At 37.5% G+C, this 26894-nt stretch overlaps 1 protein-coding gene across 4 annotated transcripts in view; it reads right to left on the bottom strand.

Moving 5' to 3' along the window:
* Nucleotides 1-1668: 1668 nt before the first annotated feature.
* Nucleotides 1669-26894, bottom strand: part of LOC144969955 (inverted formin-2-like) — a 321818-nt gene continuing 296592 nt past the window's right edge. For all 4 annotated transcript variants that reach the window (XM_078909050.1, XM_078909051.1, XM_078909052.1 and 1 more), the window contains 11 exons: nt 19634-20442; nt 18322-18464; nt 17896-18060; nt 16357-16455; nt 13694-13852; nt 12226-12407; nt 9755-9875; nt 8777-8941; nt 7849-7930; nt 6331-6381; nt 1669-2014 (listed from right to left, as the gene is read on the bottom strand). In XM_078909050.1, the coding sequence (XP_078765176.1) occupies nt 1818-2014; nt 6331-6381; nt 7849-7930; nt 8777-8941; nt 9755-9875; nt 12226-12407; nt 13694-13852; nt 16357-16455; nt 17896-18060; nt 18322-18464; nt 19634-20442 (2173 nt within the window). In that variant the 3' untranslated portion in view covers nt 1669-1817. The remainder of the gene's footprint in view (nt 2015-6330; nt 6382-7848; nt 7931-8776; nt 8942-9754; nt 9876-12225; nt 12408-13693; nt 13853-16356; nt 16456-17895; nt 18061-18321; nt 18465-19633; nt 20443-26894) is intronic.

Raw genomic sequence — 26894 nt, 5'->3', positions numbered from 1 at the left:
CGGCAGAGTAGCGTCCCTTGATTGGACGTCACCTATAGTCTGTGACGTCACCGGCGGAAAAGTTATTAGAGAAAGAAAGTCATGTTGATTGTGCGCATGCGTCTCTCGTCCTCGCTTCCGGTGAAAGCGGCTTGAGACACTTCTAAACCAAATTAACGTTCTCTCTGTAAGGTGACGTCCAATCAAGGGACGCTCCTCTTTCGCTAATATCATTCCCTATAAATAATTAATAGAAATGGCACTTTCTGTTTGATTATTTTGTGTGCAATTGTAATTGATGATATCTTTTAAAAGGTTTGGTTTAAAGGTGTAATTAGAAAAAATCAAAAATTTTTATCTCAAATTCATTGATAACAGCCGTATGTCAAAAAGTAAATGACGGAGGTGGATATTATGAAATGAGAATTTGTGTATAGACTAGCGCAATATCCACTCGAAGTCTCAACGCGCTTTACAAGGGGTCCCAGGTCAACAGCAACACTTTACATAGAGAACGAGTCATGACGCCTGTTAAGCAATATTACAATTTTTTTTTCCGACAAAGACAATGCTGTAAACGACCAGGTACTCATTTTACACCTGAATATGGTGAGACAATGTGAGTAAATAGGTTTTTCCACGGACTCAACTATGCGCCGAGCGAGGCTCGAACCCAGGACCTTCCAATAATCTGAAAGTGAGTGTCATAGCACAAGACCACATAGCCGCACATGATATGTCTTAAATACATTGTATCTTAATATCAAATCATAACATAAAGTATGGGTTTTTCCGGTAATGTCAATTTTATGTGAAGTAGTCTTAACATTTTGAGGGTAAGGGAATAAATAAGATATTGGAGAGGTTTAGCCGGCCATACGTATCACGTATCACGTATCACGCGTCAAGTATCACGTGCATATCACATGATCATTCTCATTATACGAAAAATAGTGCCGCTATGTGATTTTGGATTGGATGTTACAGTTTTTGTTTGTTTTGTTTTAATGGTTTTACGGCGCTTGCAACACATATAGGTCATATCAGTGCCAGTAAAAAGGAAGACGATTGGAAAGTAAAAAGTTCTAGAATTACAATTAAAGCACCCAAGAAAAGGTAAGACAAAGGGGAACTGGTTCGATGTTACAATGTACACATTTCTGTGATTCATATCAAAACGCCTACTTGCACTGCTGTTACGTCTAATGAGAATTACCATAAGATAGATACGTGATACGTTATACGTTAAAATTGAGCTTTTATATAGCGCAATATCCACTAAACTTGCTCAAAGGGCTTTACAAAGAATCCCTGACCAACAGCAACATGTAATTTATAGGACGGGACATGATGCCTGTTAGGTGATATCACAATTTTTTTTTCGGACAGAAACAACGCTGTTAACGGCCAGGTACTCATTTTACAACTGAGTACGGTGAGAGAATGTGAGTAAAGAGCCTGTTCCAAGGACTCAACTATGCGCCGAGTGAGGCTCGAACCCAGGACCTTCCGATCCGAAAGCGAGTGTCATAACACTAGACCACATTTTATAGCCGCGCGTTATAAGATTGATCTGTTAAACATCTTTATCATTATGTATATATATATATATATATATATATATATATATATATATATTATATATATATATATATATATATATATATATATATATATATATAATGTGAAGGCAACTACTGAAGATTTCCAAATTCAACGTTTAGATTGGGTGTGTCCGTTGAAAACTGGTCTATTTTGAGGGTCCTCCTAGATTGGCGTTCCCTGGAATTCATCTGGTGGGACTTCTCTATAAACGCAACGGCTAGACATCTTCTGATTCAACATTTAGATTCGGTACCGAGTCCATTAACAACGGGTCCCTTATTAGGCTCTTCCTTGGCGTTTTCAGGGTTCTTGTTGGGACTTCTTCTGCTTCCTGGAGTGGTCTTCCTGAGTGAGAATCCCTTTCTGATGTCGCTGAGGAGGTTGTCAATGATGCAGCCATCTTCCTCAGGAGGCATGAAACTCTCTTTGGCTGTGGGGGAAAGAAAAACAGAAGAATTGTCTCTTAATGGGAATTGCAAGCATGATGGGATGAAATCTTTATGTAGATTCAAGTTATCGAGTTGAAATGTAAAGAGTGCTGCAGAAAGCTCGAATAGGTAAAAACAATAGTGGAAGATAGAGTAGAAGCTCCAATTAAATTCATCTGTCTCTCTAAATATTCAATTTAATTCTTTTGTCTATATAAAGCTTCAATTACATTAATTTGTCTTTCTAAAGCTTCAATTTATTTCATCTGTTTTACGAAGCTTCAATTTAATTCATTTATTTTACGAAGCTTCAATCAAATTTATATATTTTATGAAGCTTCATTTTAATTTATATATTTTATGAAGCTTCTTTTTTTTTTTTTTTTTTTTTTTTGTTTGTTGCTTTAGGTCTCTTCCAACACAATTGAGGTTATATGAGAGACCGCTGAAACAAAAAAAACAAGCAATCTAACAAAAATAGTACAAATGTAAATCAAAATCATAACCTAAAGATATCATAAGCTAAATTATAAATAACCAAGAACAAACAGGCAGAAGATTTACAGAAAAAAAATATCCCCTGTCAAAAATACAATCACAAACCAAAGAAGCAGGATAGGCTAGTAAAGAGAAGAAGAAACGACATCACTATCGGATCGTACACCCATGCGAACATCATAGGTATATGATTCAAGGGTGATGCTCTCATCCAATCACCCGCTTATGAAGCTTCAATTTAATTTATATATTTTATGAAGCTTAGCTTCAATTTAATTTATATATTTTATGAAGCTTCAATTTAATTTATATATTTTATGAAGCTTCAATTTAATCCATCTGTTCTTGTGAATTAAATTTAAATTTTTATCCATTTTTCTATTGTCAGTTTTCATGTGGAGACAAGTCACTCCTTGACACCTAGTGTCCATAAGCGTTAATCTACTAAACTATGAGATAAAAATACCACTTTCAATTCGATAACGATGAAAATCTACCGAACGTTTTATAAAGAATAAAAATCGTTTTCACGTAAATCCCTGGAAACGTCGGGCATTCCTATAGGTCAGTTGGTAGAACACTGGCTCCAGTAGCAAAGGGACCGTGATCAATCCTGGGTGCTGGTCGAGAGATCTTTTTCTGATCCCCTTGTCCACACAGCTTGGATTGGATAGCTTGGTCTGTTAGATCTGACGGAAAGTACTTTGCGACAGTCTAGCATGCTGCCTGCCTATCCAAAGGGTAGCAAGGAATTTCTATTGTCCGTTTATAGTTATAGAAACCGGGATAAAACCCCGGCTCAATGTGCCTCATGGCTCTGAAAGACTGCACGAGAAAAGTCAACCGTGTCGAATACCAGAAAAAAAAGACTTTTTGGACACAGTTTCCTGCCAGAATGCAGTCATGTCAATTAGTTCTTAGTTTGTTCCAATATATCATTCTTGAATTCCAGCGTTAAAAATTTCAAAGAATTTCCCACTGCGATTGTGACCTCCCCCCCCCCTCCCACCCCACCCCCTCTCATCTTCACACAAAAATACATCAGAATAAACAACAACAACAACAACAAACCAGTTGTGTCTTGCTCTGCGCAGTCATTGCAACCATTCAAATCTATTTTTTAGTAAAACCGGAAGCGAAGGGGTAAATATTGCCCTGTTACATATTTTTGCACAGGATAAGAGGGACGCTTCGTATTATTTTTGTTATTTCGCAATATATTCAAATCACAGCCGTAAACTTTAGAGAGTGGGTACAATATTCTATCCCAAGATACTTTCCTTTAGATCTGACAGAGCCAGATACCCAATTACTGTTAGGTGGACAGGGAGATCAGAAAAAAAGTCATAACTTCACCCGGATACAATCCCGGTCCCTTCATGTGTGAAGCGGATGCTCTACCGACTGAGCTAACGGAACCCCCTAGTTCAAAACAATCTGATAACATTTTAATATAGTGGTGAAAAGTAAAAGTTGCAATTGTTAATGTTTAGATGAAGCAAAAATTATTCAGCCCGTGTTATGATGTGTTTGTAATGTGTGTGTAATGCGTGTGTAATGTGTGTGCGTGTCAAAAAATCTACTCGTACATCATGCTTTGTTTATTTTAAGGGTTTTATGGCGCTTGCAACACATTCAAGTCATATCAGCGCCAGTTTAAAAAAAGAAGAAGAAAACGGGATAGACAAACCATTCTAGAATTACAATTATAGCACCCAAGAAAAGAGTAAGACAAAGGGGAATTGGTTCATATAGGGAACAGATGTAGATCCAAGAGCATACCATCAGTGTTAGTTTGAGATCACATGAAAGTGTCATTCAGATACCAGCACATGATGCTACTAAGAGGAACTCACTCAAATGTTGACAACGTATTTTCAAAACAAAAATATAACGATCAGTAAATAATTGAGAGAAAAATTATATCACTTCTTAAAACCAATGCTATAATTGAAACAAACTGTTATAATTGGAAATATCCCGTAGCAATTCACAACTACACACCGAACAATCACACAATGGAACACGTTACAGAAAATCCATAACTAGGCATCGTTAAACAAGAAAACTTAAAATGACAAGCACACATCAACAAAATAATAAATAAAGCAAATTCAACGCTAGAGTCCACCAAAAGGCACATACAACCCTAAAAGAAACTGCCTATATAACACTCCTGAGATCCATCTTAGACTATTCCTGTATGTTTTTAAGGGTTTTACGGCGCTTCCAGCACATTTAGGTTATATCAGCGCCAGTAAAAAGGAAGAAAATGGGATAGTAAAAAGTTATAGAATTACAATTAAAGCACCCAAGAAAAAGTAAGACGTAGGGGAACTAGGAACAAATAGGGATCAGATGTAGATTCCAAGAGCATACCACCAATGTACTTAGTTTGAGATCACCTCTAAGTCTCATCCGGACACAAGCACAAAATCCAACACAGAGGAATACACTCAAATGCTTACATTATACATTGAAAATAACAATTATAATAATACATAACAGAGAGATGATTTACAAGGAAAAACATATCATCTCCCAAAACAATAACTATGCATTTGACTGTTTCCCTCCGAGCTAGGAGTCCCGGCCAGGGCCAGGATAACCAAATAATCTCATTCCAAGACAAAGACAGAAAGCATGTTGGAAAACAGTTATAAGGGGCTAGAAGACACAGTATGTACCCCCCTGCCCACTATGGGAGGTCAGGATATTCCTGTATGGTTTGGGACCCACGCTTACAATGGGATATTTAAAAGCAATTGAAGCTGTACAGCGCCGTGCTGCCAAATTTGTCCACAATGACTACAGCCTCCATAAAAGCGTTACAAAAATTATCACACAGCTTGGATGGTCTCCCTTACAAGACAGACGGAAAGACCAACGCTTAACTCTCATGTTCAAAATTGCAAACAAAATGACGGTCATCCCACCAGAACAACTAGACTTTCAACAAAATTCACACCTCCAAAGAAAAACACACTCAAAAACACAAAAACACCAATCTACAAACTCAAACATCTTCAAATATTCATTTGCACCCCACACTATCACAGCTCTTCCCGAATCATGTGTGAACACAACAGATTTAGAAACATCCAAACGAAGATTTATCAAAATTCTTCAGCCTAAACACCAACAACGTCTACAGTCCCACTCAACAACTCTCTTCGCCATTGAATACAAAAACTCAGAATTGAGTCGACTTCGAGTAACATTCAGATTCAGATACATTAGGTTGTTTCCTTTTCATGTTATTGATTAGATTTAGCAACAATAATTCATTCAGCGGGTGTTATAATATGTGTGCGCCAAAATTCTACCTTGTGCTGCATTTCAAAGGTGATTATTTTTTTTTAAGGACATCTTTGAATATAGAAAAGTGCTTGGATTCGTCAAAGCTTTAAGGATTTAGCTCGACGTTTACATATATGCAGGTCTGACATCCATCAGAACGTAACATTGTTGTAATTGACAATATTTTGTGTCATTTTCTTTGAGATTTCCATTACAACAATGAGCCCATAATAAATCTGGTTATCAGAACTGCAAATAAGTGCAGGTCGATTTAAATTAGGAGTAGGATAAGGAAAATTTATTCCTAAATCGAATTTCAAATTTAAAGAAAATTATTCCCTACAATCTTAAATAGCCAGAAAAATATCAAATGATCAAATATGACTAAAAAGGAAATATTTGGGTATAAAAGTCAAGGCAAGCATCGGGTATTCATCAAAGCAACAATATCAAAGATGCCACTCTTTAAAAGAAAAGAAGAAAAAAAAAAACTCCAAACATCTCTGATACTCAATCATACAATTGCTTCTTTTCCCTGGGAAAGGAAACCCATATTTCTGGCAGGATTGAGCTGAAATAATTTCAAAATATTTAATTCAAGATTTGGAAAAATAAAATGTAGAACAAAATGACTTCTTCTTTCAGCTTATCCCGCAGTTTGCAGGGTTGCCATAATGAATGCCACATCTCCATGCATCTCGGTTCAGCGCATCATGTTCCTCCAGGCCCAGTTCTTTCATATCATCCTTTACCTAATCCCACCATCTAGTCTAAGAGTCCTTAAAAATTTGCCGTATCAGACCTGTAAATACGTTGATTGTAACCCCATTAAAAATTGTCACGAAACATTGAAAAACAAGACAGGTGAATTTCTATAACGACAGTTATTTTAATCAAAATAATCAATGATGAAAATGTGACAGCAGGATAAGCTGAGGGTTACCTCCCCTTATAATATAAATGTGATAAGCCGTCTCGAAGAGGTATTATGTCCCATGAACTCGGCGCTGGAAATGTCATTTTTAGTCACTCGATGTTCATTTCTGTTTGCCATCAAACCTCTGAAGTCCCGATTTTCACGATCGGCCGATCAAACCTCTGAAGTCTCGATTTTCACGATCGGCCGATCAAACCTCTGAAGTCTCGATTTTCACGATCGGCCGATCAAACCTCTGAAGTCTACATACGAGCTTTGCGCACCATGTTTTATTAAATTTTGGGCGGATCAGACCTCTGAACGGACTTTCTTACTTTGCAAAAGACCCAAAGTTTGTAATTCTCATCATTTTCATTTCTATCCTCACCTTTCAGGATCTGATTCATTAGGACATAACACCGTTTTGAGGCAATGGGTCACCATTTATATCATGATATAAATATCACCTTTTTCCTTTTTATGCCCTTCCGCCGCGACAGCATGAAGGAATATAGATAATCCATCAAACACGATGTCTGATGTCAACAGGAATCACCTACGTTGTCACAGTGAGATGTCATCACCTAGGCATTCCATGAAGGAATAATAGATAATCCATCAAACAGGATGTCTGATGTCAACAGGAATCACCCATGTTGTCACAGTGAGATGTCATCACCTAGGCATTCCGTGAAGGAATATAGACAATCCATCAAACAAGATGTCTGATGTCAACAGGAATCACCCATGTTGTCACAGTGAGATGTCATCACCTAGGCATTCCATGAAGGAATAATAGATAATCCATCAAACAGGATGTCTGATGTCAACAGGAATCACCCAGGTGTCGCAGTGAGATCCCGTCGCCTAGGCATTCCACTCACGAAGGAATATAGATAATTCATCAAACACGATGTCTGATGTCAACAGGAATCACCCATGTTGTCCAAGTGAGCAAATTGGGGGTTATTAATCTTGCCCAAGGAAAAATACGTGGAATGCCACTTCGCCCCCCCCCCCCCACCCCCACCACATCAATATTACCGATTTAAATAAACGCAATAATATCAAACTTAACGAATGATCTGCCAGTGTGAATGTTACAATAAACAAATTTCTTACATGCTTTGTTAGCTTTCATTGATTCGTGTTCCTTCCGCCTCCTCTCTGCTCTTTCCTCTTGGAGTTTTCGTTGTTCATTATCCTGTTGGAAAAACAACAATGAAAAGAATGAATAAAAAAAAACAGACAATATATTAATAAATGGATAAATAAATAAATAAATAAATAAATAAATAAATAAATAAATAAATAAATAAATAAATAAATAAATAAAGAAGGAAAGGAAAAAAGAAAAAAACTTAAAAAGAAAATCAAGTATATACATTGAAAAAAATTCCCTTTATTCATCCAATAGGGAAAATTTTTCTCTTAGGGTTTATTCCAAGGGAAGACTGGAATAACCAAGGCGTCAGCCGCAATGCAACACCGCACATTGAGCCTGGGCGAGGTGACTTGCCCAAGGCTACACAGCGGGTAATCGAACTCAGTACTTTTCGGGTACGAAGCAAAGACCGTACAGCTGAGCCAGGACACCCCCATATAAAGAATAAACAAAGATAATTAATGAAATGAATTTTAAAGAAAACCCCCAAAAAACCCAACTATTCTAACATTCTATTTCTTTACCCACGAAAGTCAATTTCATAGGTGGGCCTATAACATATTCTGCTCCATTCCACACAAGTGTTATTGTTACCAAATGAACGCTTATATTAGTTCTCATTTCAAGATTACACAAGGCCGACACGATAGGTCAAATAATTTTCTGCCACCTGTCTAGAATTTAAGTGGTGCATCAATGTTTTTACTGTTTTAGTTATCCGCTGAAGAAGAATTTTGAGCCCAAAACGACAAGTGTTGCAATATTTTTTTTTGGTTCATTTTCAATGCTGTGCTGTCATATTCATTTTTGTTATATATATATATAAAATATATATTAAAGGAATTGGGTTATCAGACCTGCAAATATGTACACGTCGATATTTACCTTCTCGCATTGTTTGACTTTCTGGCAGAATTTACAAAAGTTATTCAAACATTCTTCCAGCTTAAACGACTTCAAGGGTTCACAGAAATGGAGGCTGAGCTTTTTGGTCAAATCCGTGATTTCCTGCAGGTTGCTTTTCACTTTGTCCACGTCCGTTTGAGACTCCTGTGGAAGCAGATGAAGGGAGTAAATGTGGGCATTATTGTTGTTATCAAATGTTTGTTTGTTCCTTGGGAAATGAATTGAATTTAGGTCATAAAATGATGATGGTGATAGTGATGGTGGTGATGGTGATAATGATCATGATGATAATAATGCTGCTGCTGCTGCTGCTGCTGCTGATGATGATGATGATGATGATGATGATGATGATGATGATATTGATGATGGCGATAGTGGTGGTGGTGATGATGATAATGATGATGAAGATGTGGTGGTGGTGGCTGTGATGATGATGATGAAATGATGATGATGATGATGATGATAATGATGATGATGATGATGATAATGATGATGATGATGATGATGATGATGATGATGATGATGATGATGATGATGATGAATGATGATGATGATGATGATATTGACGATGGTGAGAGTGGTGGTGGTGGTGATGATGATAATGATGATGAAGATGTGGTGGTGGTGGTGGCTGTGATGATGATGATGAAATCATGACGATGATGATGATGATGATGATGATGATGATGATCCTGATGGTATTGGTGATGGTAGTGGTGGTGGTGATGAAATGATGATGATGATGATGATGATGATGATGATGATGATGATGATGATGACAATGATGATGATGGTCATGATGAAGATGATGATTGTGGTGGTTATGGTGATGAAGATGGCAGTATTTAATATATATATATATATATATATATATATATATATATATATATATATATATATATATATATATATATATATATATATATATATATTATTGGAATCTCAAAGGGAGATTACCTTGATAAATGGCTCAAACTGTTTCTGGATGTCTTCGTTGGCGTTGTTCACCTGCTTCTTTAATTTCTTGACGCTGCCTTCAAGTTGCTTTGTCTCTGACGTCAGATTGTCGATGGTGAACCTGGATCAATGTTGGATTCACAACAAATAAAAGTTTGAACAGAAAGCGTAACAGACAGAAAATCCAAGCTACAGTAATACTAGGCTTCTAGAAGCTATCAAATGAAGAAACAAGAAGGGAGCATGCGCGGGTGTAAGATAAAGATCTGAACAAGTGTGTAGGGAAGGTACAAGACAAAGCAAGAAAGAAAATTACAAGAAAGAAAAAAACATCCCAAAATATCAGTCGACCTCGACTGGGTATCGAACCTCAGAGCTTCTGATTACCGGTCAGACGTGCTAGCATTTTGAAAGGTAGCAGGTCTGTCTGTCAGACCGGTAATCAGAAGGTCTGAGGTTTGATACCCAAGTAGAGGTAGACTGACTTTTTTGGATATTTTTTTTTCTTGTATTTTTCTTTCTTGCTTTTTCTGACACCTTACTTACACACTTGTTCAAATCTTTATGCTTTAGATGCTGCGGACTGTAAAATGAAATAAAGAAATGGGAACATAACAGCTTCAAATTAAAAGGACACACTGTCACACACGGAATGATTCAGGTTCAAAACCTCTTCTTCTGCTGATCACAAAAACCATAAAGACAGACAAATACTTGACACGTATTATCAGCAAGTAATACGACATTGAAATCCTAAATGTTAGTATCTCATTCTTGCTTGAAGCTGTTATATTCAGTTTTGTTGATTACTAAATAAATGTTTGTTTTACAGGGTTTTACGGCGCTTGCAACACATTTAGGTTATATCAGTGTAGTGCCAGTAAAAAAAGAAGAAAATGAGATAGTAAAAAGTTCTAGAATTATAATTAAAGCACCTAAGAAAAAGTAAGGCAAAGGGGAACTGGGAATAAATAGGGATCAGATGTAGATTCCAAGAGCATACTACCAATATACTTAGTTTGAGATCACCTATAAGTCTCATCCTGACACAAACACAAGATCCAACAAAGAGGAATACACTCAAATGCTTACATTATACATTCAAAATAACAAATATAATACATAACAAAGAGATGATTTACAAGGAAAAAAATATAATCTCCCAAAACAATAACTATGCATTTGTCCGTTTTCCTCCCAGCTAGGACTCCGGACAGGGCCAGGACAAAACCAAGTAATCTCATTCCAAGACAAAGACAGAAAGCATGTTGGAAAACAGATATAGAGGGATAGAAGACACAGTAAGTGCCTCCCTGCCCGCTATGCGAGGTCAGGAACCCCACCCAGAATTACTAAATGAAATTGAAAGGGTTTCCATCTCATGAATAAGTAAAAGGCAGAACAAATGATGACACGTTTGATGAAGATATATAATCCCGAGAAACACATTTGTCGACTATCGGAGTAGCTATAAATAGTACTCAAAGCCAATGGCAAGGTGACTTTACACGTAGGACGAGACATGACCCTGTAATGTGTTGTTATAATTCCCTTTGACACACTCATCTGTGTTCGAGTCAGATACTAAATTTACACATGAATGTTATAAGAATATGCAAGTAAAGAGCCATTTACTAGAACTCAACTTTGAACCAAGACTCAAACTTTGGACCTGTAAGGCATCACCACTACAATGCTGTACCAGGCCAGCTACTCATTTTACATCTCAGTCAAGTATGAAAATATGTTAAAGCCATCTACAACAGGACTCGAACTTGGGACCTAAAGGTCACATTATGACACGTGACCAAACAACCTACTTGCTGGCTTCGACTGGAACGGGTTCCAGTTCGTCTGCAAAAGCTAGGACTTCATCCTGCTCTCTCTTGGCCTCTTCCATCAGATAGTAACAGCGTCACACTTAATATGTAGAAAAAGACATAGGGCGCCACTAGAACGCTGTATTAAGCCAACTACTCATAAAACACATGACTATAGCGAGAAACTGCGAGTAAAGAGCGTTCAAAAAGGAATCAAACTTTGCCAAAGGCATACGGGGACTCAAACCTATAACCTATAAGCCACAGGACACGTGACCAAACCACCTACTTGTTAGCCTTGTGTAGTAACAGCGTGACGCCAGGCTTGTTGGGAAAGGGTGTCCATCAGTTTGTTCAGGGAGCCGATCTTAAAACTAATGTATAAGCTAGCAATGGTACTTAAAGCTCGCAGGACGGGACATGCAGCCTGGGAGAGACCACTGCAACGCTGCAATAAGCCAACCCCACATTATACACCTCAATAAGGAAATAATACATGTTAAAGCAATCTACAAAAGGTGTTCAACTTGAGACCTAAAGGTCTAATTAAATCACGTGACCAAATAAGGTTCAAAAAGGAATCAAACTTTGCCAAAGGCATACCTGGACTCAAACCTATAACCTATAAGCCACAGGACACAGGAAACCTACTTGCTGGCTTTGACTAGAACGGGTTCCAGCTCGTCTGCAAAGTCCAGAACTTCATCTTCCTCTTTCTTCGCTTCTTCCACCAGATAGTGTAACAATGTGACCCGGGGTTTGTTGGCTCGCGTGTCCATCAGTTTGTTCAGGGATCCAATCTTGAAGCCCAGCGCGTTGCCGGCATATCCACCCTGTGTGTTGGAGAAGACGTGATTGTGTTAGACAGTGATCAACAGTCATTTAACTCTCTCCTTACCAGCTATTTTTAGAATTTCCCCCGAAAATTCACACCCACCAGGCACAAAAATGGACTTTTCTTACTCAAACAAAAAAATAACAAATGAGTTCAACACAGTGTTTCGCATTTCTAGCTGTAATCAAAGCATTTCTTTAAATTTCGTTATGTACAAGAGAAATCAAAATGAGAAAATTGTTGGTTGTATCGTAACGAATGTGACGATTTTCCTGTGGGTGGTAAGGAGAGGGTTAAGCAAAATTACAACAGACACATCACCTTCCTGTTTGTTTGTTTATGAGGGTTTTACGGCGCTTGCAACACATTAAGGTCATATCAGCGCCAGTAAAAAGGAAGAAAATGGGATAGTAAAAAGTTTTAGAATTAAAATTAAAGCATCCAAGAAAAGGTGAGACAAAGGGGAACTTCAAATAGGGAACAGATGTAGATTCCAAGAGCACACTATCAGCGTACTTAGTTTGAGATCACATAAAAGTCTCATCCAGGCACAAGCGAAGTCCCCACTAAGAGGAATACACTCAAATGTTTACAATTACAAATCATATATAGTATATAAAACAAAAAATAAAACAGCACATAACAGAGAGATGATTTACAAAGAAATAAATATCATCTCCCAAAACTAACTATACATTTGACTGTTTCCCTCTCAGCCAGGGTATTCAGCCAGGGCCAGGACAAAACCAAGTAATCTCATTCCAAGACAAAGACAGAAAGCATGGTGGAAAACAGACATAGGGTGATAGAAGACACAGTATGTAACTCCCTGCCCACTATGGGAGGTCAGGAATCCCACCCAGTTCCCCTTCCTGCCCCCTATGTCAATACCCCGATGAAACAGTAACACACCACTTGCTTGAATGTCAACCTCTTGAAGAGAGACCTGAGATGCACATTCCTCCCACCAAATCCAAGCATCAGTAACACACTTTATAGTCACCTGGAACAACTACAAAAATCGTCTAACTTCTACGTCATGGCACAAGACCGAAGGGCTAGAACTCAGGTGGTCGTTGGTTCGGATAAGTAAGTAAGCGTCAGATAGTGATAGAATCAATGATCTGGACGTCACTCGGCGTGTTGCTACTTTTTTTTTCGCCGAAGTCCCGGTAGTTTTTGCCAAGAAGAGAGTCATTTAAATCGATCGATATTTGAAGGACGAGTTTTCTTGCCAAATTTTTATATATTGGTTTTCGAGAGTATAACAAAAACAATACTTACTGCGTTGATGAAATTCCCAGCATGCAACACGTAACGTAAAAACCCCTTCAGAGATTCGTTGTCTATCAATTTCTCACAGGCAGTGATCACAGAGTTGACATTGGGTCGGAGAGAATTTATGGCGACCTGGAAGTCATCCTTCAAAAGCATTCCCTCAACCTAGACAATAACAACAACAACAACAACAATAAATAAACAATATTGATAAAAATGAAAAAGGCCGACATCTTGTCTCCTGATGAGAGTCCCGATAGCTCAGTTGGTAGAGCACTCGCTTCACAAGCCTAGGGACCGAGATCGATCCCGGGTGCAGTCGAGATTTTTTCTGACCCGCCTGTCTACCCAGCATTAATTGAGTGGCTGGGTCTGATAGATCTGGCGGAAAGTACTTTGCGATAGATTAGCGTCCTATCCAAAGGGTAGCAAGCAATTGCTATTGTCCGTTTCAGGCTATAGAAACCGGGATAAACTCCGTCTCCCCGGTCCTGGTGGCTCTGATGGACCACTTGTCTCCTGGCACTGGACAGTCTGATCAAAGCAGGTTACAGTTATAAAGGTAAAAAAGTACTTGACCATGTGGACGATAGGGTAGAGACGTCGTGAGTTCAAAACTCCTTGGATGTGAGTAAACAGTCTTCCACACATTGCATAAACAATTAATATCGTGCATATGGAATCATGAGGTGGAATAACTATTTTAGAGGCAGAATTTATAGGCAGATTCTTTAAAAAATATATATAATTGAGCTTTATATAGCGCAATATCCACTGTGCTCAAAGCGCTTTACAAGGGGTCCCTGGCCAACAGCAACATTTAACATGTAGGACGGAACATAACGCCTGTTAGGCGATATTACAATTTTTCAGACAAAGACAGCGCTGTAAACGGGCAGGTACTCATTTTACACCTGGGTACGGTGAGAGAAAGTGAGTAAAGATCCTTTTCCAAGGACTGAACTATGCGCCGAGCGCGAGGCTCGAACCGAGGACCTTCCGACCACATAGCCGATTAGGAGGCGCCATAGAGCGAGGACGTATGTTCTTTATTAACGACCAGCATTTATCTAGGCTATAAAACAAGATGCCATCACTCTGAAACCAGAAGTACGATTTCACAATGTGTGTATCCGGTTCTTTGTAAGACTGGCTGTACACTTCCAATCAGATTGGAACCAGTATAATGTTGACGTCACTCTTTTGTTCTCTATTTGGAGCGTCCAGCAGTCCCCGCTGATCGACTGGGTGATTTTCGACTATGTCATCTTGTGGTATGACACTCGCTTTCGGATCGGAAGGTCCTGGGTTCGAGCCTCGCTCGGTGCATAGTTGAGTCCTTGGAAAAGGCTCTTTACTCACATTTTCTCACCGTACTCAGGTGTACAATGAGTACCTGGCCGTTAACAGCGTTGTCTCTGTCCAGAAAAAAAAAATGCTAAAATCGCCTGAAAGGCGTCTTCTCTCGTCCTACATGTCAAGTGTTGCTGTTGACCAGGGACCCCTTGTAAAGCGCTTTGAGCACGTTTAGTGGATATTGCGCTATATAAAAGCTCAATTTTATAATTTTTTTTAAATTTTATTTTCGACCGGCTCTAGAGCCAGTGCGTCCATTTGCTGGCACAGAAGACCAGCAGCTTCTTTCCCATTTCCGAGAAGATGACATCCCCGCCCACATGAAGGACCGACTTCTTCTAAGCTGACTTTTATCTCGTATGTCTGCAGCATCGACGGAGTAAGGGGAGATAACTACAAGGGTAGCTGCCGGGATTTGTTTCGGCTCGTACAACGTGCACCCGCCCCCCTCCCCGTGCATTATGTATCAGACGGGGGGGGGGGGGGGGGGTCCTTCCTTCCACTCTATAGTTATTTATTTATTTATTTGTAAAGCCATCGTCAGATTATCGCCCGGTAATCAATCGTCTCCTGCCGGACATGGGGAAAGGGGGGAGGTGGGGGGCGGGGGGGGGGGGGGGGGGGGGAGGATGGCTGGATGGTGACCTTTGAGTAGACAATAAACAAGTCGACCTACCCTGATTTGGTAGCCGCTCAACGTTGACAACTGAAGATAAAACTTTCAGCATTCCCCAGTATGCAGCATCGACGGAGTAAGGGGAGATAACTACAAGGGTAGCTGCCGGGATTTGTTTCGGCTCGTACAAGGTGCACCCCGTCTATTATGTATCAGAGGGGGGGGGGGGGGGTCCTTCTTTCCCCTCTACTATATTTATTTATTTGTAAAGCCATCGTAAGAACTTCGCCCGGTAATCAATCGTCTCCTGCCTGACATTGGAGGGGGGGGGGGGGGTGTGGCTGGATGGTGACCTTTGAGTAGACAATAAACAAGTCGACCTACCCTGATTTGGTAGCCGCTCAACGTTGACAACTGAAGATAAAACTTTCAGCATTGCCCAGTATGCAGCATCGACGGAGTAAGGGGAGATAACTACAAGGGTAGCTGCCGGATTTGTTTCGGCTCGTACAAGGTGCACCCCGTCCATTATGTATCAGAGGGGGGGGGGTCCTTCTTTCCCCTCTACTATATTTATTTATTTGTAAAGCCATCGTAAGAACTTCGCCCGGTAATCAATCGTCTCCTGTCTGACATTGGAGGGGGGGGGTGTGGCTGGATGCTGACCATTGAGTAGACAATAAACAAGTCAACTTACCCTGATTTGGTAGCCGCTCAACGTTGACAACTGAAGGTAAAACTTTTCAGCATTCCCAAGCATGTCTTTGTCGCCATCGTAACCTTTGATCATCGACAGCTGGCAACAGAACAGAAAGAGGCAGACGATTATTTTGTCAATCTCTTAATAATGGCATTAAGGACACAACATAATATAGTATTCAGAAATTTAACCCAAAAATCAATTTAGCAGCGTCGAAAAGAAAACAAAATACCGAATACGGAACATATCGGTCTCAAAACTCTTCTTTAGCCAACGATAAAAAAAAACAAAAAAACTGTGGAAACAAAAATGCTTTATTTAAAAAAAAAAACTCAACAGATCGACGGTAGAAAAATACTCGGCACAATGTATTTCTGTTTTCATTGGTTTTTGTTGTTGACTGAATAAGGGTTTTGAGCCCGAGACTTTCTGTGTTAGTATTTTGTTCTTTATCAAAAGCTGTTAGAGTCAATTTGTTTATTATTTTTTAGTCAGCAATTTCTAGTGGCGTAGTATCACTTAAACACAGTATTCCGTATTGCAATTTCAATTTCTTTTCAAATGTCTAAATATTTTAAGGAATAAAAGAGTAGCTGGATCTAATCTGACGTTTTTGGTAAGAATGAAAGCCCTTTGTAATAAAGAAATAAATGATAAATAATCCTTTGAGGTCTCCTAGTATAGGTGGTCCAATAAGTTTGAGAAAATAGGGCCTGTTGATGCTATGCGCTTAGTTAAAAAAACTCATAAAATCCGCCAACAGGATATAACATACCAACACACATTACATTTATAGATAGTATGCGCTTGACTAAGAAGCTCACAACATTGCCCTCCGGAAGTATAACGGACCAAAACACAAAACTATGTGTAACCTTAAAAGTTTATGGTATGGGTAATACAGTTAAGTGAGAATTACTCATAAACGCGGATGGCAAAAAACAATAACAAAGACCCGAGTGACGTCAACTTCATTCTATCTATAGTCTGACTGATATAAAGTAGTGAGGAATAATCCACAAAATGGCTGTCTAAAAACAATAACAAAGAGCTGAGTGACGTCATATAGATAGTTCAAAGATGACGTCACTCATGTCTTTGTTATTGTTTTTTGCCATCCGCGTTTATGAATAATGCTCACTGAACTGTATTAACCTGACTATAAACGTTCATGGATACACGCAGTTTTGTGTGTTGGTCCATTATACTTCTGGATGGCAATGTTATGAGCTTCTTAGCCAAGCGCATACTATCTATAGCCTGACACTAGAACCGTAGCATCGTTATGTTTACGAAGGCAACGCTAGAACCCTCGAAGACTGGCAGTTTGACGTCATTTTTCAGGTTTGTGTAGCGTCTAGTGAGTTGTCGTTAGTAGAGCTCATGGAAACAAGTTATTTCATTGGTTGAACTATTGAATACAACTCACGACTTGTTTTCTTTTGTGGCAAAAGACTGGCATTTTGACGTCAGTTTTTGGTCAGTGTCAGGCTGTAACTTCACGATGGCTACGGTCATTGTCACCAAACTACTCACCTCATCAGCTTCGGGGAGAATCTTCTGCAACCCCCTGAGCCGTTCAGCTCCAATGACGGCCAAATCTCCCTTTTCGATCATTTTCACTATTTCCTCGTGGGTTCCTTTGAATTGCTTCAGGAAGATGTTGGCATTCATGCTTCGCTTCATGTCCAGCAGATTCACCTGTGAAAAGATTGAACCAAAAGTATTATTATTGTTATTACTGTTATTATTATTATTATTATTATTATTATTATTATTATTATTATTATTATTATTATTATTATTATTATTATTATTATATATTTATTATTATTATTATTATTATTATTATTATCATTAATATTATTATACCATTATCATTATTACTATCATTATATTTCCAAACTCCCTAAAGACTTTCTTCAAGGACTGCCTGTGTCACCCTTCCAAGAATATACTTACCTCCGTTGGAGTCTTTTTCTTCTCTGGCTGTTCCTTCTTGAGCGTCTCGATGGTCTTCTGACAGAACAGGGCTTCAATCTTATCGTATTTCACCGTCACTTTGTCCTCCATCTCCAACACGTCCTTCCACACATTGTCTTCAGCTTTCAAATGAAATAAGACAGAGAGCAGATTTCAATCGCAGCCGATGTGTACTTAAATGCAGGTCTGATAACCCAATGTGTTAAGGGCTCATTATAGTATTGGAAATACTCTCAAACCAACGCAAAGTATTATCCATAACAACAATATTAACCCGAGACCATTAGTAAAGTAGTAAGTAGTAGATAATGAATTTATATAGCGCTTAAACATCCACGTTAATCGTGCTTTGCGACGCTTTACATAATAAAAATGTTTAAAAACAACAGAATTAAAAATCACGACACTACATAATAAGCATGAATACAAAAACAAAATCAAAGCAACATCTATTTCATAAGAAAAATAAGCCTCACGGAACAACTCAGTCTTCAGACATTTCCTGAAAGATGATACATTTTCACAGGACTTAGTCCGAGAACTAAGTGCGTTCCATAGGCGTGGAGCTATGGATGAAAAGGCTTTTTTTATACCGAAAGTGGATTTTGAGATGGTAACCTTTAGAAGTTGGGACTGATCTTAAATTTCGAGGGGGTTCATATTTTTTAATATGTTCCTTCAAATATTCAGGTGCCAATCCATCCAGACATCTAAAAACATAGCACAATATCTTAAATTCTATCCTTTACTTCACAGAATGCCAGTGCAATTCCTGGAGAACTGGTGTTATACGGTCTCATATTGCATTCGACTATCAGACCTGCTAACATGTGCACCTTGACAACAGTATATCTGCCGCGCTCTAAAATATCGATCGATTCAATGACAACTCATCGATAGAGTAATATTTGTCTACATTTTAAGCGATGCATTTATATTTTTAAATTGTTTATGTTATGAGCTGAAGACGGGTTTTGAGCCCGAAACGTTCCGTCGTTGTTATTTTGTTCTAATTTCAAAGCTGTTATATTAAGTTTTGTTCATTACTTTTAAAACTTTATCACTGTACTCGGTAATACATTTAATCAAAAACAATATAAGCTTCATATTTCTGATTATATAAATCGCCAAATATCACGATAACTGTGGATGTTTAGGCTCTATATAAATTTATTTATCTATCTATTCGTTTATTTATTATGAGTTCTATTTATAGCATTTGAATCAATCTTACATACTACTGCTTCAGTGGGTTACACATTGACAGGATAGTATTGGAACAAGCACTTACTACTCAAAGTGGCCGCTGGTATTTTGGCCCAGTTAAACGTCTTCATTTTGTGTTTGGGTTTGGGTGTCTCTATGCCCTGGATGGGCGGACTCGCCGGACCCCAAGCAAGGTGAGATGGTCTGGCTGCGCCTGGTGGGGGAGGTGGGGCCCCTGGAATGCCTGGAGGAGGGGGTGGTGGTGGAGGGGCCCCAGGAATGCCTGGAGGAGGGGGTGGTGGTGGAGGGGCCCCAGGAAGTGGAGGGGGAGGAGGTACGCCCATCCCTGGAGGAGGTGGAGGAGGGGGAGGTGCGCCCATTCCTGGAGGAGGTGGGGGAGGTGGTGGTGGAGGAGGAATACCCATGCCTGGGGGAGGAGGAGGTGGTGGTGGAGGGGGAGGAGGGGCGGGTAATGATGAGGATGAAGATGATGATGATGATGATATAGCACCATTATTTGATATCACAGAGGTAGTAGTTTGTCCGCCCATTAGGGATGGGGGGAGTGGAGGAGGAGGAGGAGGAGGTGGAGAAGGTGGTGGAGGGGGTGGGGACGCCGTGGTTGACGATGATTGGTTGATGATTAAAGCACCATTGGGAAAAGAAGAACTGGAGAGTTCGCCGTTTTCTGTCTGGACACTGGTGTCCTTGAGGGCAACTTGGGAGATCGGTGACGTTGTCTGAAGGAAGTCGTCGATGCCTTTGGAGATTTTGACGGCTGACTTGAGGCTCTGGGATACAATCTGGTCGATGTCCTTGTGGTTGTCGACCTTGGACTCGTCCAGGATAACGGCTGTCTGAGCTGCGTGTTCCATCAGCTCCCACTGGAGATCACTGGAACAGAAAATTATTATACAATCGTTTTGTTTGTTTGTTTTTAAGGGGTTTTAGGTCAATTCAGCGCCAGTAGGTTGGTCAGAACATTCTAGAATTACATTTACGATTAAAGGTATCCAAGAAAAGGTTAGCTATGTGGTCTAGTGGTATGATGTTCGCTTTCGGATCGGGAGGTCCTGGGTTCGAGCCTTGCTCGGCACATAGTTGAGTTCTTGGAGAAGGCTCTCGACTCAAATTATCTGTACTCAGGTGTAAAATGAGAACCTGGCCGTTAATAGCGTTGTCTCTGTCCAAAAAAAATTGTAATAGCGTCATGTCCCGTCCTAAATGTTAAATGCTGCTGTTGGCCAGGGACCCCCTGTAAAGCGCTTTGAACACGTTTAGCTATATAAAAGGTCAATTTAAAAACAATAAAGATAAAGGGGTTCAAATAGGGAACGGATAGAGATTCCAAGAGCACACTATCAGTGTATTTAGTTTGAGACTCCTAAAAATTTCATCCAGACACATGCAAAGGATCCCACTAAGAGGAATACACTCAAATGTTTACAGAATATATCCAAAACAGAAAACATAACAGTACACAACAGAGAGATGATTTACATGGAAATAGACCATCTCCCAAAACTAATACTAAACAATTGGCTGTTTCCCTCTCAACTAGGGACTCCGGCAAGGACCAGGTGAAAACGAATATTCCCAATCCAAGACAAAGACAAAAAGCAACTAGGAAAACAACAAGTGATCTGGAATGTAGTAATGAATTTATGTCTTTATTGTTTTTTCTTGATGGCTGAAGAAGAGTTTTGAGCCCGAAACATTCCGTGTTTGGTATTTTGTTCTTTTTTTTTGAGGTTGTTATATTCCTTTTGTAAGAGAGTAAGCCTATGCAAAAGGTTATCTAAGACATTTGGTGCAAACTGTCAATTATATATCAGCAAATGGGTTTAGTGAGTACATAATGCAGGCATATCAGTTAAACTTGGTCCATGCATGATAGGTTTGGGCAGTTTTTATGTCAAAGTTACTGGACAGGTTATCATGTTGAGTACTATTTAATCAATCATTCTTAAATTGGTTTAGGGGTGTTGAAACAGGTGAAAGGGGCATTTATCAAAATAATGTTATATCATAAAAGGCGGGGTTTAACATCAATATGTAGGAATTGACGTTTCAGGTTTGATTATGATTTGGTCTTACTCTTAGGGGTTGGATTATAGACTGACAGGGAACTGTCAAAACTGCAAGGGGGCGTGGAAACAATGGAACTGTGGGTAAAATTTTGATAGGGATAAAAGAGGATGTTTCGAGGAAAACGAGATTATTATTCTGATTCTACTTTACAATGAGCTGCACTTACCTAAGTTCTAACATCCTACTAAGAATCTTTATTTTACGGACTTAGAAAAATGCCACGTATAGTGAAAATGGTTACTTAGGCAAAACGACTTAATATTTGGATTGATTTTACGGATTTGGAATTTATGAAACTGATTGAATTATGACCATGCTATTTGATTTGGATTTGGAATTTATCACAACAAATAAACTGTAAGAAATGAAACTTGGAATCTGGACTTTTATTTGAATGTCTTGATGTTGTGCATTCAATTATCATCACCGGCCCTTGAACTCTTTCGTCATTATTAACATCTACAACACAACGCAAAGGATAATACTACCATCTATCAAAAACACCACTATACGATCACAAGCCATTACATATGTGTGCAACTACCCCACATTATGTATCTTATTTGGTGTCGTGACTCAGGATTCTTATATATCTTTATTTGGAGCCGTGATACCAGGATGTAAAGATGTTATTATTCCGAACCATGGATACACAAGAAATGTATATTGTTGCAGTGTTAACATCTATTGAAGTTTTTGTGAGACTCGAATTTTGAAGTGAAAAATTGTGAACAAATAGGAAAATAGTTTTATTTGGGAAAGAAAATGAATATCAATTTTGAAGGTGAAGTATTGGAATTATTTTGTATTGAAATATGAAAAAAAAATATTGAAATTATAGATGATTCCTAAAATTCTGACAAAAGACGATATTTAAAAAAATAAATAAATATACTAAATAATATTTAAATTAAGAGTCACAGATAGAAAAGGAAATTTTAAAAATATAGATATATAGGGCAATATATTATATTCAAAAAGTGAAAACAATATATTATAGAACGGCAAAAATAATAATAATAATAATAATAATAATAATAATAATAATAATAATAATAATAATAATAATAATATAATAATAATAATAATGCATTGATGCTATACGTATTTTATTTAATTAAAAAGAAGAGAGGGAGAGACGAAAATAAAAATTGCAGAATTTAAATGAATATTTTAGTGCGTTTTATTTTCAAAATAAATGAAAATGCGTTTACTTACAAGCAAGCGTTTCGGAATAAATCTTCGAATATTAATTTGTACCGTTAATGGCAATGTTTTGTTAATATCAGTAACAAAGATGTGTCGATTTTTATTTCAATTTTTGTATGTTACTGTTGGAATTACATAAACAGTTGGTCCATTATTTAATGTTGTTACGTTTTATTTTCTGTCAAAATGACTCAAGAAGACGATGGCAATAACAACACGTCAATTAGAAGTTTTGATAATTGAAAAATGTCTTATGGTATTTATTGATTATATTTTTCTCCCGTCGGTAGGGATGAATTGGTAGGTTGATCTTGACTCTTTGAGATTCATGGGTTCATGACAAAGAGCAAAGCTTTATACTGTATCTGTTTGTATTCTTGGTAATAAATGTGTGGTTAACGCAGCCAAGTAATCGACAACAGAGCTTATTTAGTTGTGTAATGAGACATGGCGTTATTATAGATTACATAAGACATTTTGATTTATCACCGAAAATTAAGTTGAAATGATTTATGCGGAATATGAGTCAATCGTTTGTTGTTTTGTTTTGTTTTGAAACGCGTTTCATCGTGATTTTTAAAAGGAGATATATTCTCATAATAACGGAATAACGACTTTTGGTTTAAAGTCGGAGAATTAAAAGCAGATAATACAAAAAAATGACGGAGTATTAATTATTATGAAAGACTGTCTTTTAATTGGAGTTAAAATGTTATTACGGAAGAATAACAAAATATTGAAAATGCATTATCATGTCAAGTGAGCTGATAACATTTGTGACACAAGTGGTTAACTTGTTAAGAATCAGCGAATTATAAGTAACCCATATGGTAAAATGCTGTATATGCATATTGGGTAAATAAGCGCAGTGATGTAAGACGCGGTAATTAAAGTGCACACGGTTTAAATTACGAGACGCAGGAATGAGGCGTTCGGGAATATTTTATTTTGCGTTTGATTAAAGCGCATGGTTTAACATTATGAAAGAATACAGAATGCGGATAATTTTTATAAATACGAGGCGCGTGGTTAAAGCGCACACATTTATCAATGCTATATTAAGAGGCGCGAGATTACATCGCAATGAGTTATATGAATATTATTATAAGCCGAGGGCAAAGGCGCGAAACATTGAATTTTTATTGACCAGAGTGTATATCGTTTCTGCAAATATTTTGATTATCATATTTTTCTCCTATCAATTTGCTGTTGTAATTGTAATCAATATTTACTGCGTGGTTTGAATTTAACATTTATATCATAAAATTTGTAACTGAGTTGAAGAAGTTATGTTCAATTGTCAAATCTTAAGTGTGTAATCATTCAGCAATAAATTGAAATGGTAGGAAGTGCTACGATAACACCAATAATAATGATAAAATAAACAAGATCATAGTTCATTAAATTAGGGATTTTCTAAGGGGAATAATTCGAGTTAATCAAAGGTAGAAGTAGTGTTTACACTAAAACATGATACAGTCATCACGAAAGAGGACACTTGCAACCATCAGTCATAACGGGAACGCTGATGACAACGACAGAGGCAACTCAAACACAGCCACAACAGAGGTCGGGAAATGTCCTAATCCCTTTGGTCTATCCACGAATACATTAAAATGGAGTAACAATCTCGACTACGCCATTGATACGTCCAGAATCAACACAATCTACAGACTACAAATACACAGCAACCTCAATTACATCGTACCTTTCAACTTATACAAACTTGACAGAATTCATAAAATAATATCTGTATCAACACATATTTCTTCCATGAACCTTTTTATATTTACATTCTTTATTGAACAATTGGATTACTTGTATTTACTTCTACGACAACAATACCCAACGATGTACGATGTCAATAATTACATAAACGTTCAAGATACGATTGTTTTTACAAAAATGATGTCCAATTGTGAACAATACTACTTCCTTCATATACAGTGGTGAGCGTATTCAAATTTAAACTTATGTCAATATACAAGTGTGCAGCACCCATATCTACAACTTATAAACATTGAATATTATAATAAAGCCTGTCTTAGTATCATTGTAAAAGATAAAGGCTATATATGTATATAAGACAATGCCGAAAAAATTATCGCAAAACACCACATGAGCGATATCCTTGGATTCATTGTCGTATGATATTCAACAACCTGCGTTCAAATAACGAAAATATTGTTGACCTTATTCGACCCCACTACATACACTACTAGACTACGTTATTATTACATCATCTACCTGGTGTTTGGACTCACGTCACCCACCGGTACTCTACAGATTACATCATCTACCTGGTGTGTACTCACATGCCACCTCATCAAAACTCGATCAACAAACACAGACAATTACAACACACGACCTCTGTCGACTACTACACACGAACTCTTTGTCAACACATGGCTGAGTTCACAACTTTCTTTTGACTTGCTGGATAAGTCAAACTTCTCGCAAACAGTTAATCTTGAATTTTTACAATTTCATCTACAATGAGACTCAACGTATATACAAGACAACCACAAATATCTACGAGGAGAATCGACCCAGATGCCGGAGATGAATGGATTACAGCGACGTCACAAGACCAAGAAACAACCCAACAGGTTAAGCATACGTTTGCTACCTGTAGAGTCTTTTTTCGTCCCAATTCAAAAGACTCGAACAAATACAACACACTAATTGCAAAAGTTGGTCACTTTAGTAACAGCCCACAATCACATACTATGTTAGATTTTACTTATTTAGTTATTTACACTGTACTAAATATGAGTAAGTCGGACAGACTAATGACTGATTATTTACTAAACACTAAATATGTGATGTGAACAAGCCGGACAGACTATTGTTTGATTATTTATTCAACGCTAAATATTTGAATGTGAAGACATTATTGTGATAATTCTAAGACATTTACAGAGGAAAAAGTTTTTAATTAATTACCAATAAATAAAGTGAATTTATGACACTTGGGCTATTCAGTGACCATAACACACACAACAATGCAACACGTAGACTAGATACAATCACCTCAACTCTTATAGTTGATATATTTTTTTCATTACATGAAAACTCATTCTAAATGGATCAATGACTTAATTAACAATTACTGACAATTTTTACAGGATGACCATTCTCAAAACGAACGGATTACTGAGAAATGTGACCTCTGATAGATGATCACAAAGAACAATTTGATATCAATGTAGTTGTAAACTACACCTTGATGACTTAAAAAGCTTTAAAAAAATTGAACCATCAACAATGAACAATGAATGATAATAACTTTACCTTGAATTTTAAAATGATGATAATGCTATTATTATGATTTATTTTTAAATATTTATTTATTACTAATTGAAATGTAATCCTTCGTATATGGATCTAGATGTCTATAATACATTATTTGTACCACATATTATAAGTAGGAATTAATGTAATAATGTTGTTTAAATGGAATCATACAATATAAGGGAATATACAAGGTACTGGTTTTGATATGTCAGGAAATGAGTAGACATACATGGAAGCTGAGATTATCACCCATGTCGTATAGAGTTGAATTTGAGATTGAATAATTCAACGTGAGTATATCACAAATGGAAACTGAACCATCCTTTTTCACGAAATAATATTTATGTGTGATGGGAGATGACGAGAATTAAACACTTTTATTGCTATGAAGGTAAAATTTAAGGTGAAAAGAGAATTTTTCTTTGAACTTTTAATTAATTGATATCTTACTGTCGATGTTGTAATACCTTAAAAGTATAATTGATAAATATATAAATGTTTTAATCAATTTTGGTGTTGGTAAATTTAAATTTTAATCACTTTTAAATGATAGATACCTTACTGTTGATGTTGTAATGTGAGAGAAAAAAAAAAAGAATCTATAATCGATATATATCTATTTAGATGTTGTAATCAAATTTGATGTTTGTGAATTTAATACTTTAAAACCTATAATCAATATATATATGAATGTTGTAATCAACTTTGGTGTTTTAGAATTTAAAATTTAAAGTTTTAAAATATTTAAC

Source organism: Berghia stephanieae, chromosome 4 (genome assembly GCF_034508935.2).
Source record: "Berghia stephanieae isolate SIO BIC M18660-M18661 chromosome 4, UCSD_Bste_1.3, whole genome shotgun sequence".
Lineage (NCBI taxonomy): Eukaryota > Metazoa > Mollusca > Gastropoda > Nudibranchia > Aeolidiidae > Berghia > Berghia stephanieae.
This window is presented reverse-complemented; position numbering and strand designations above follow the sequence as displayed.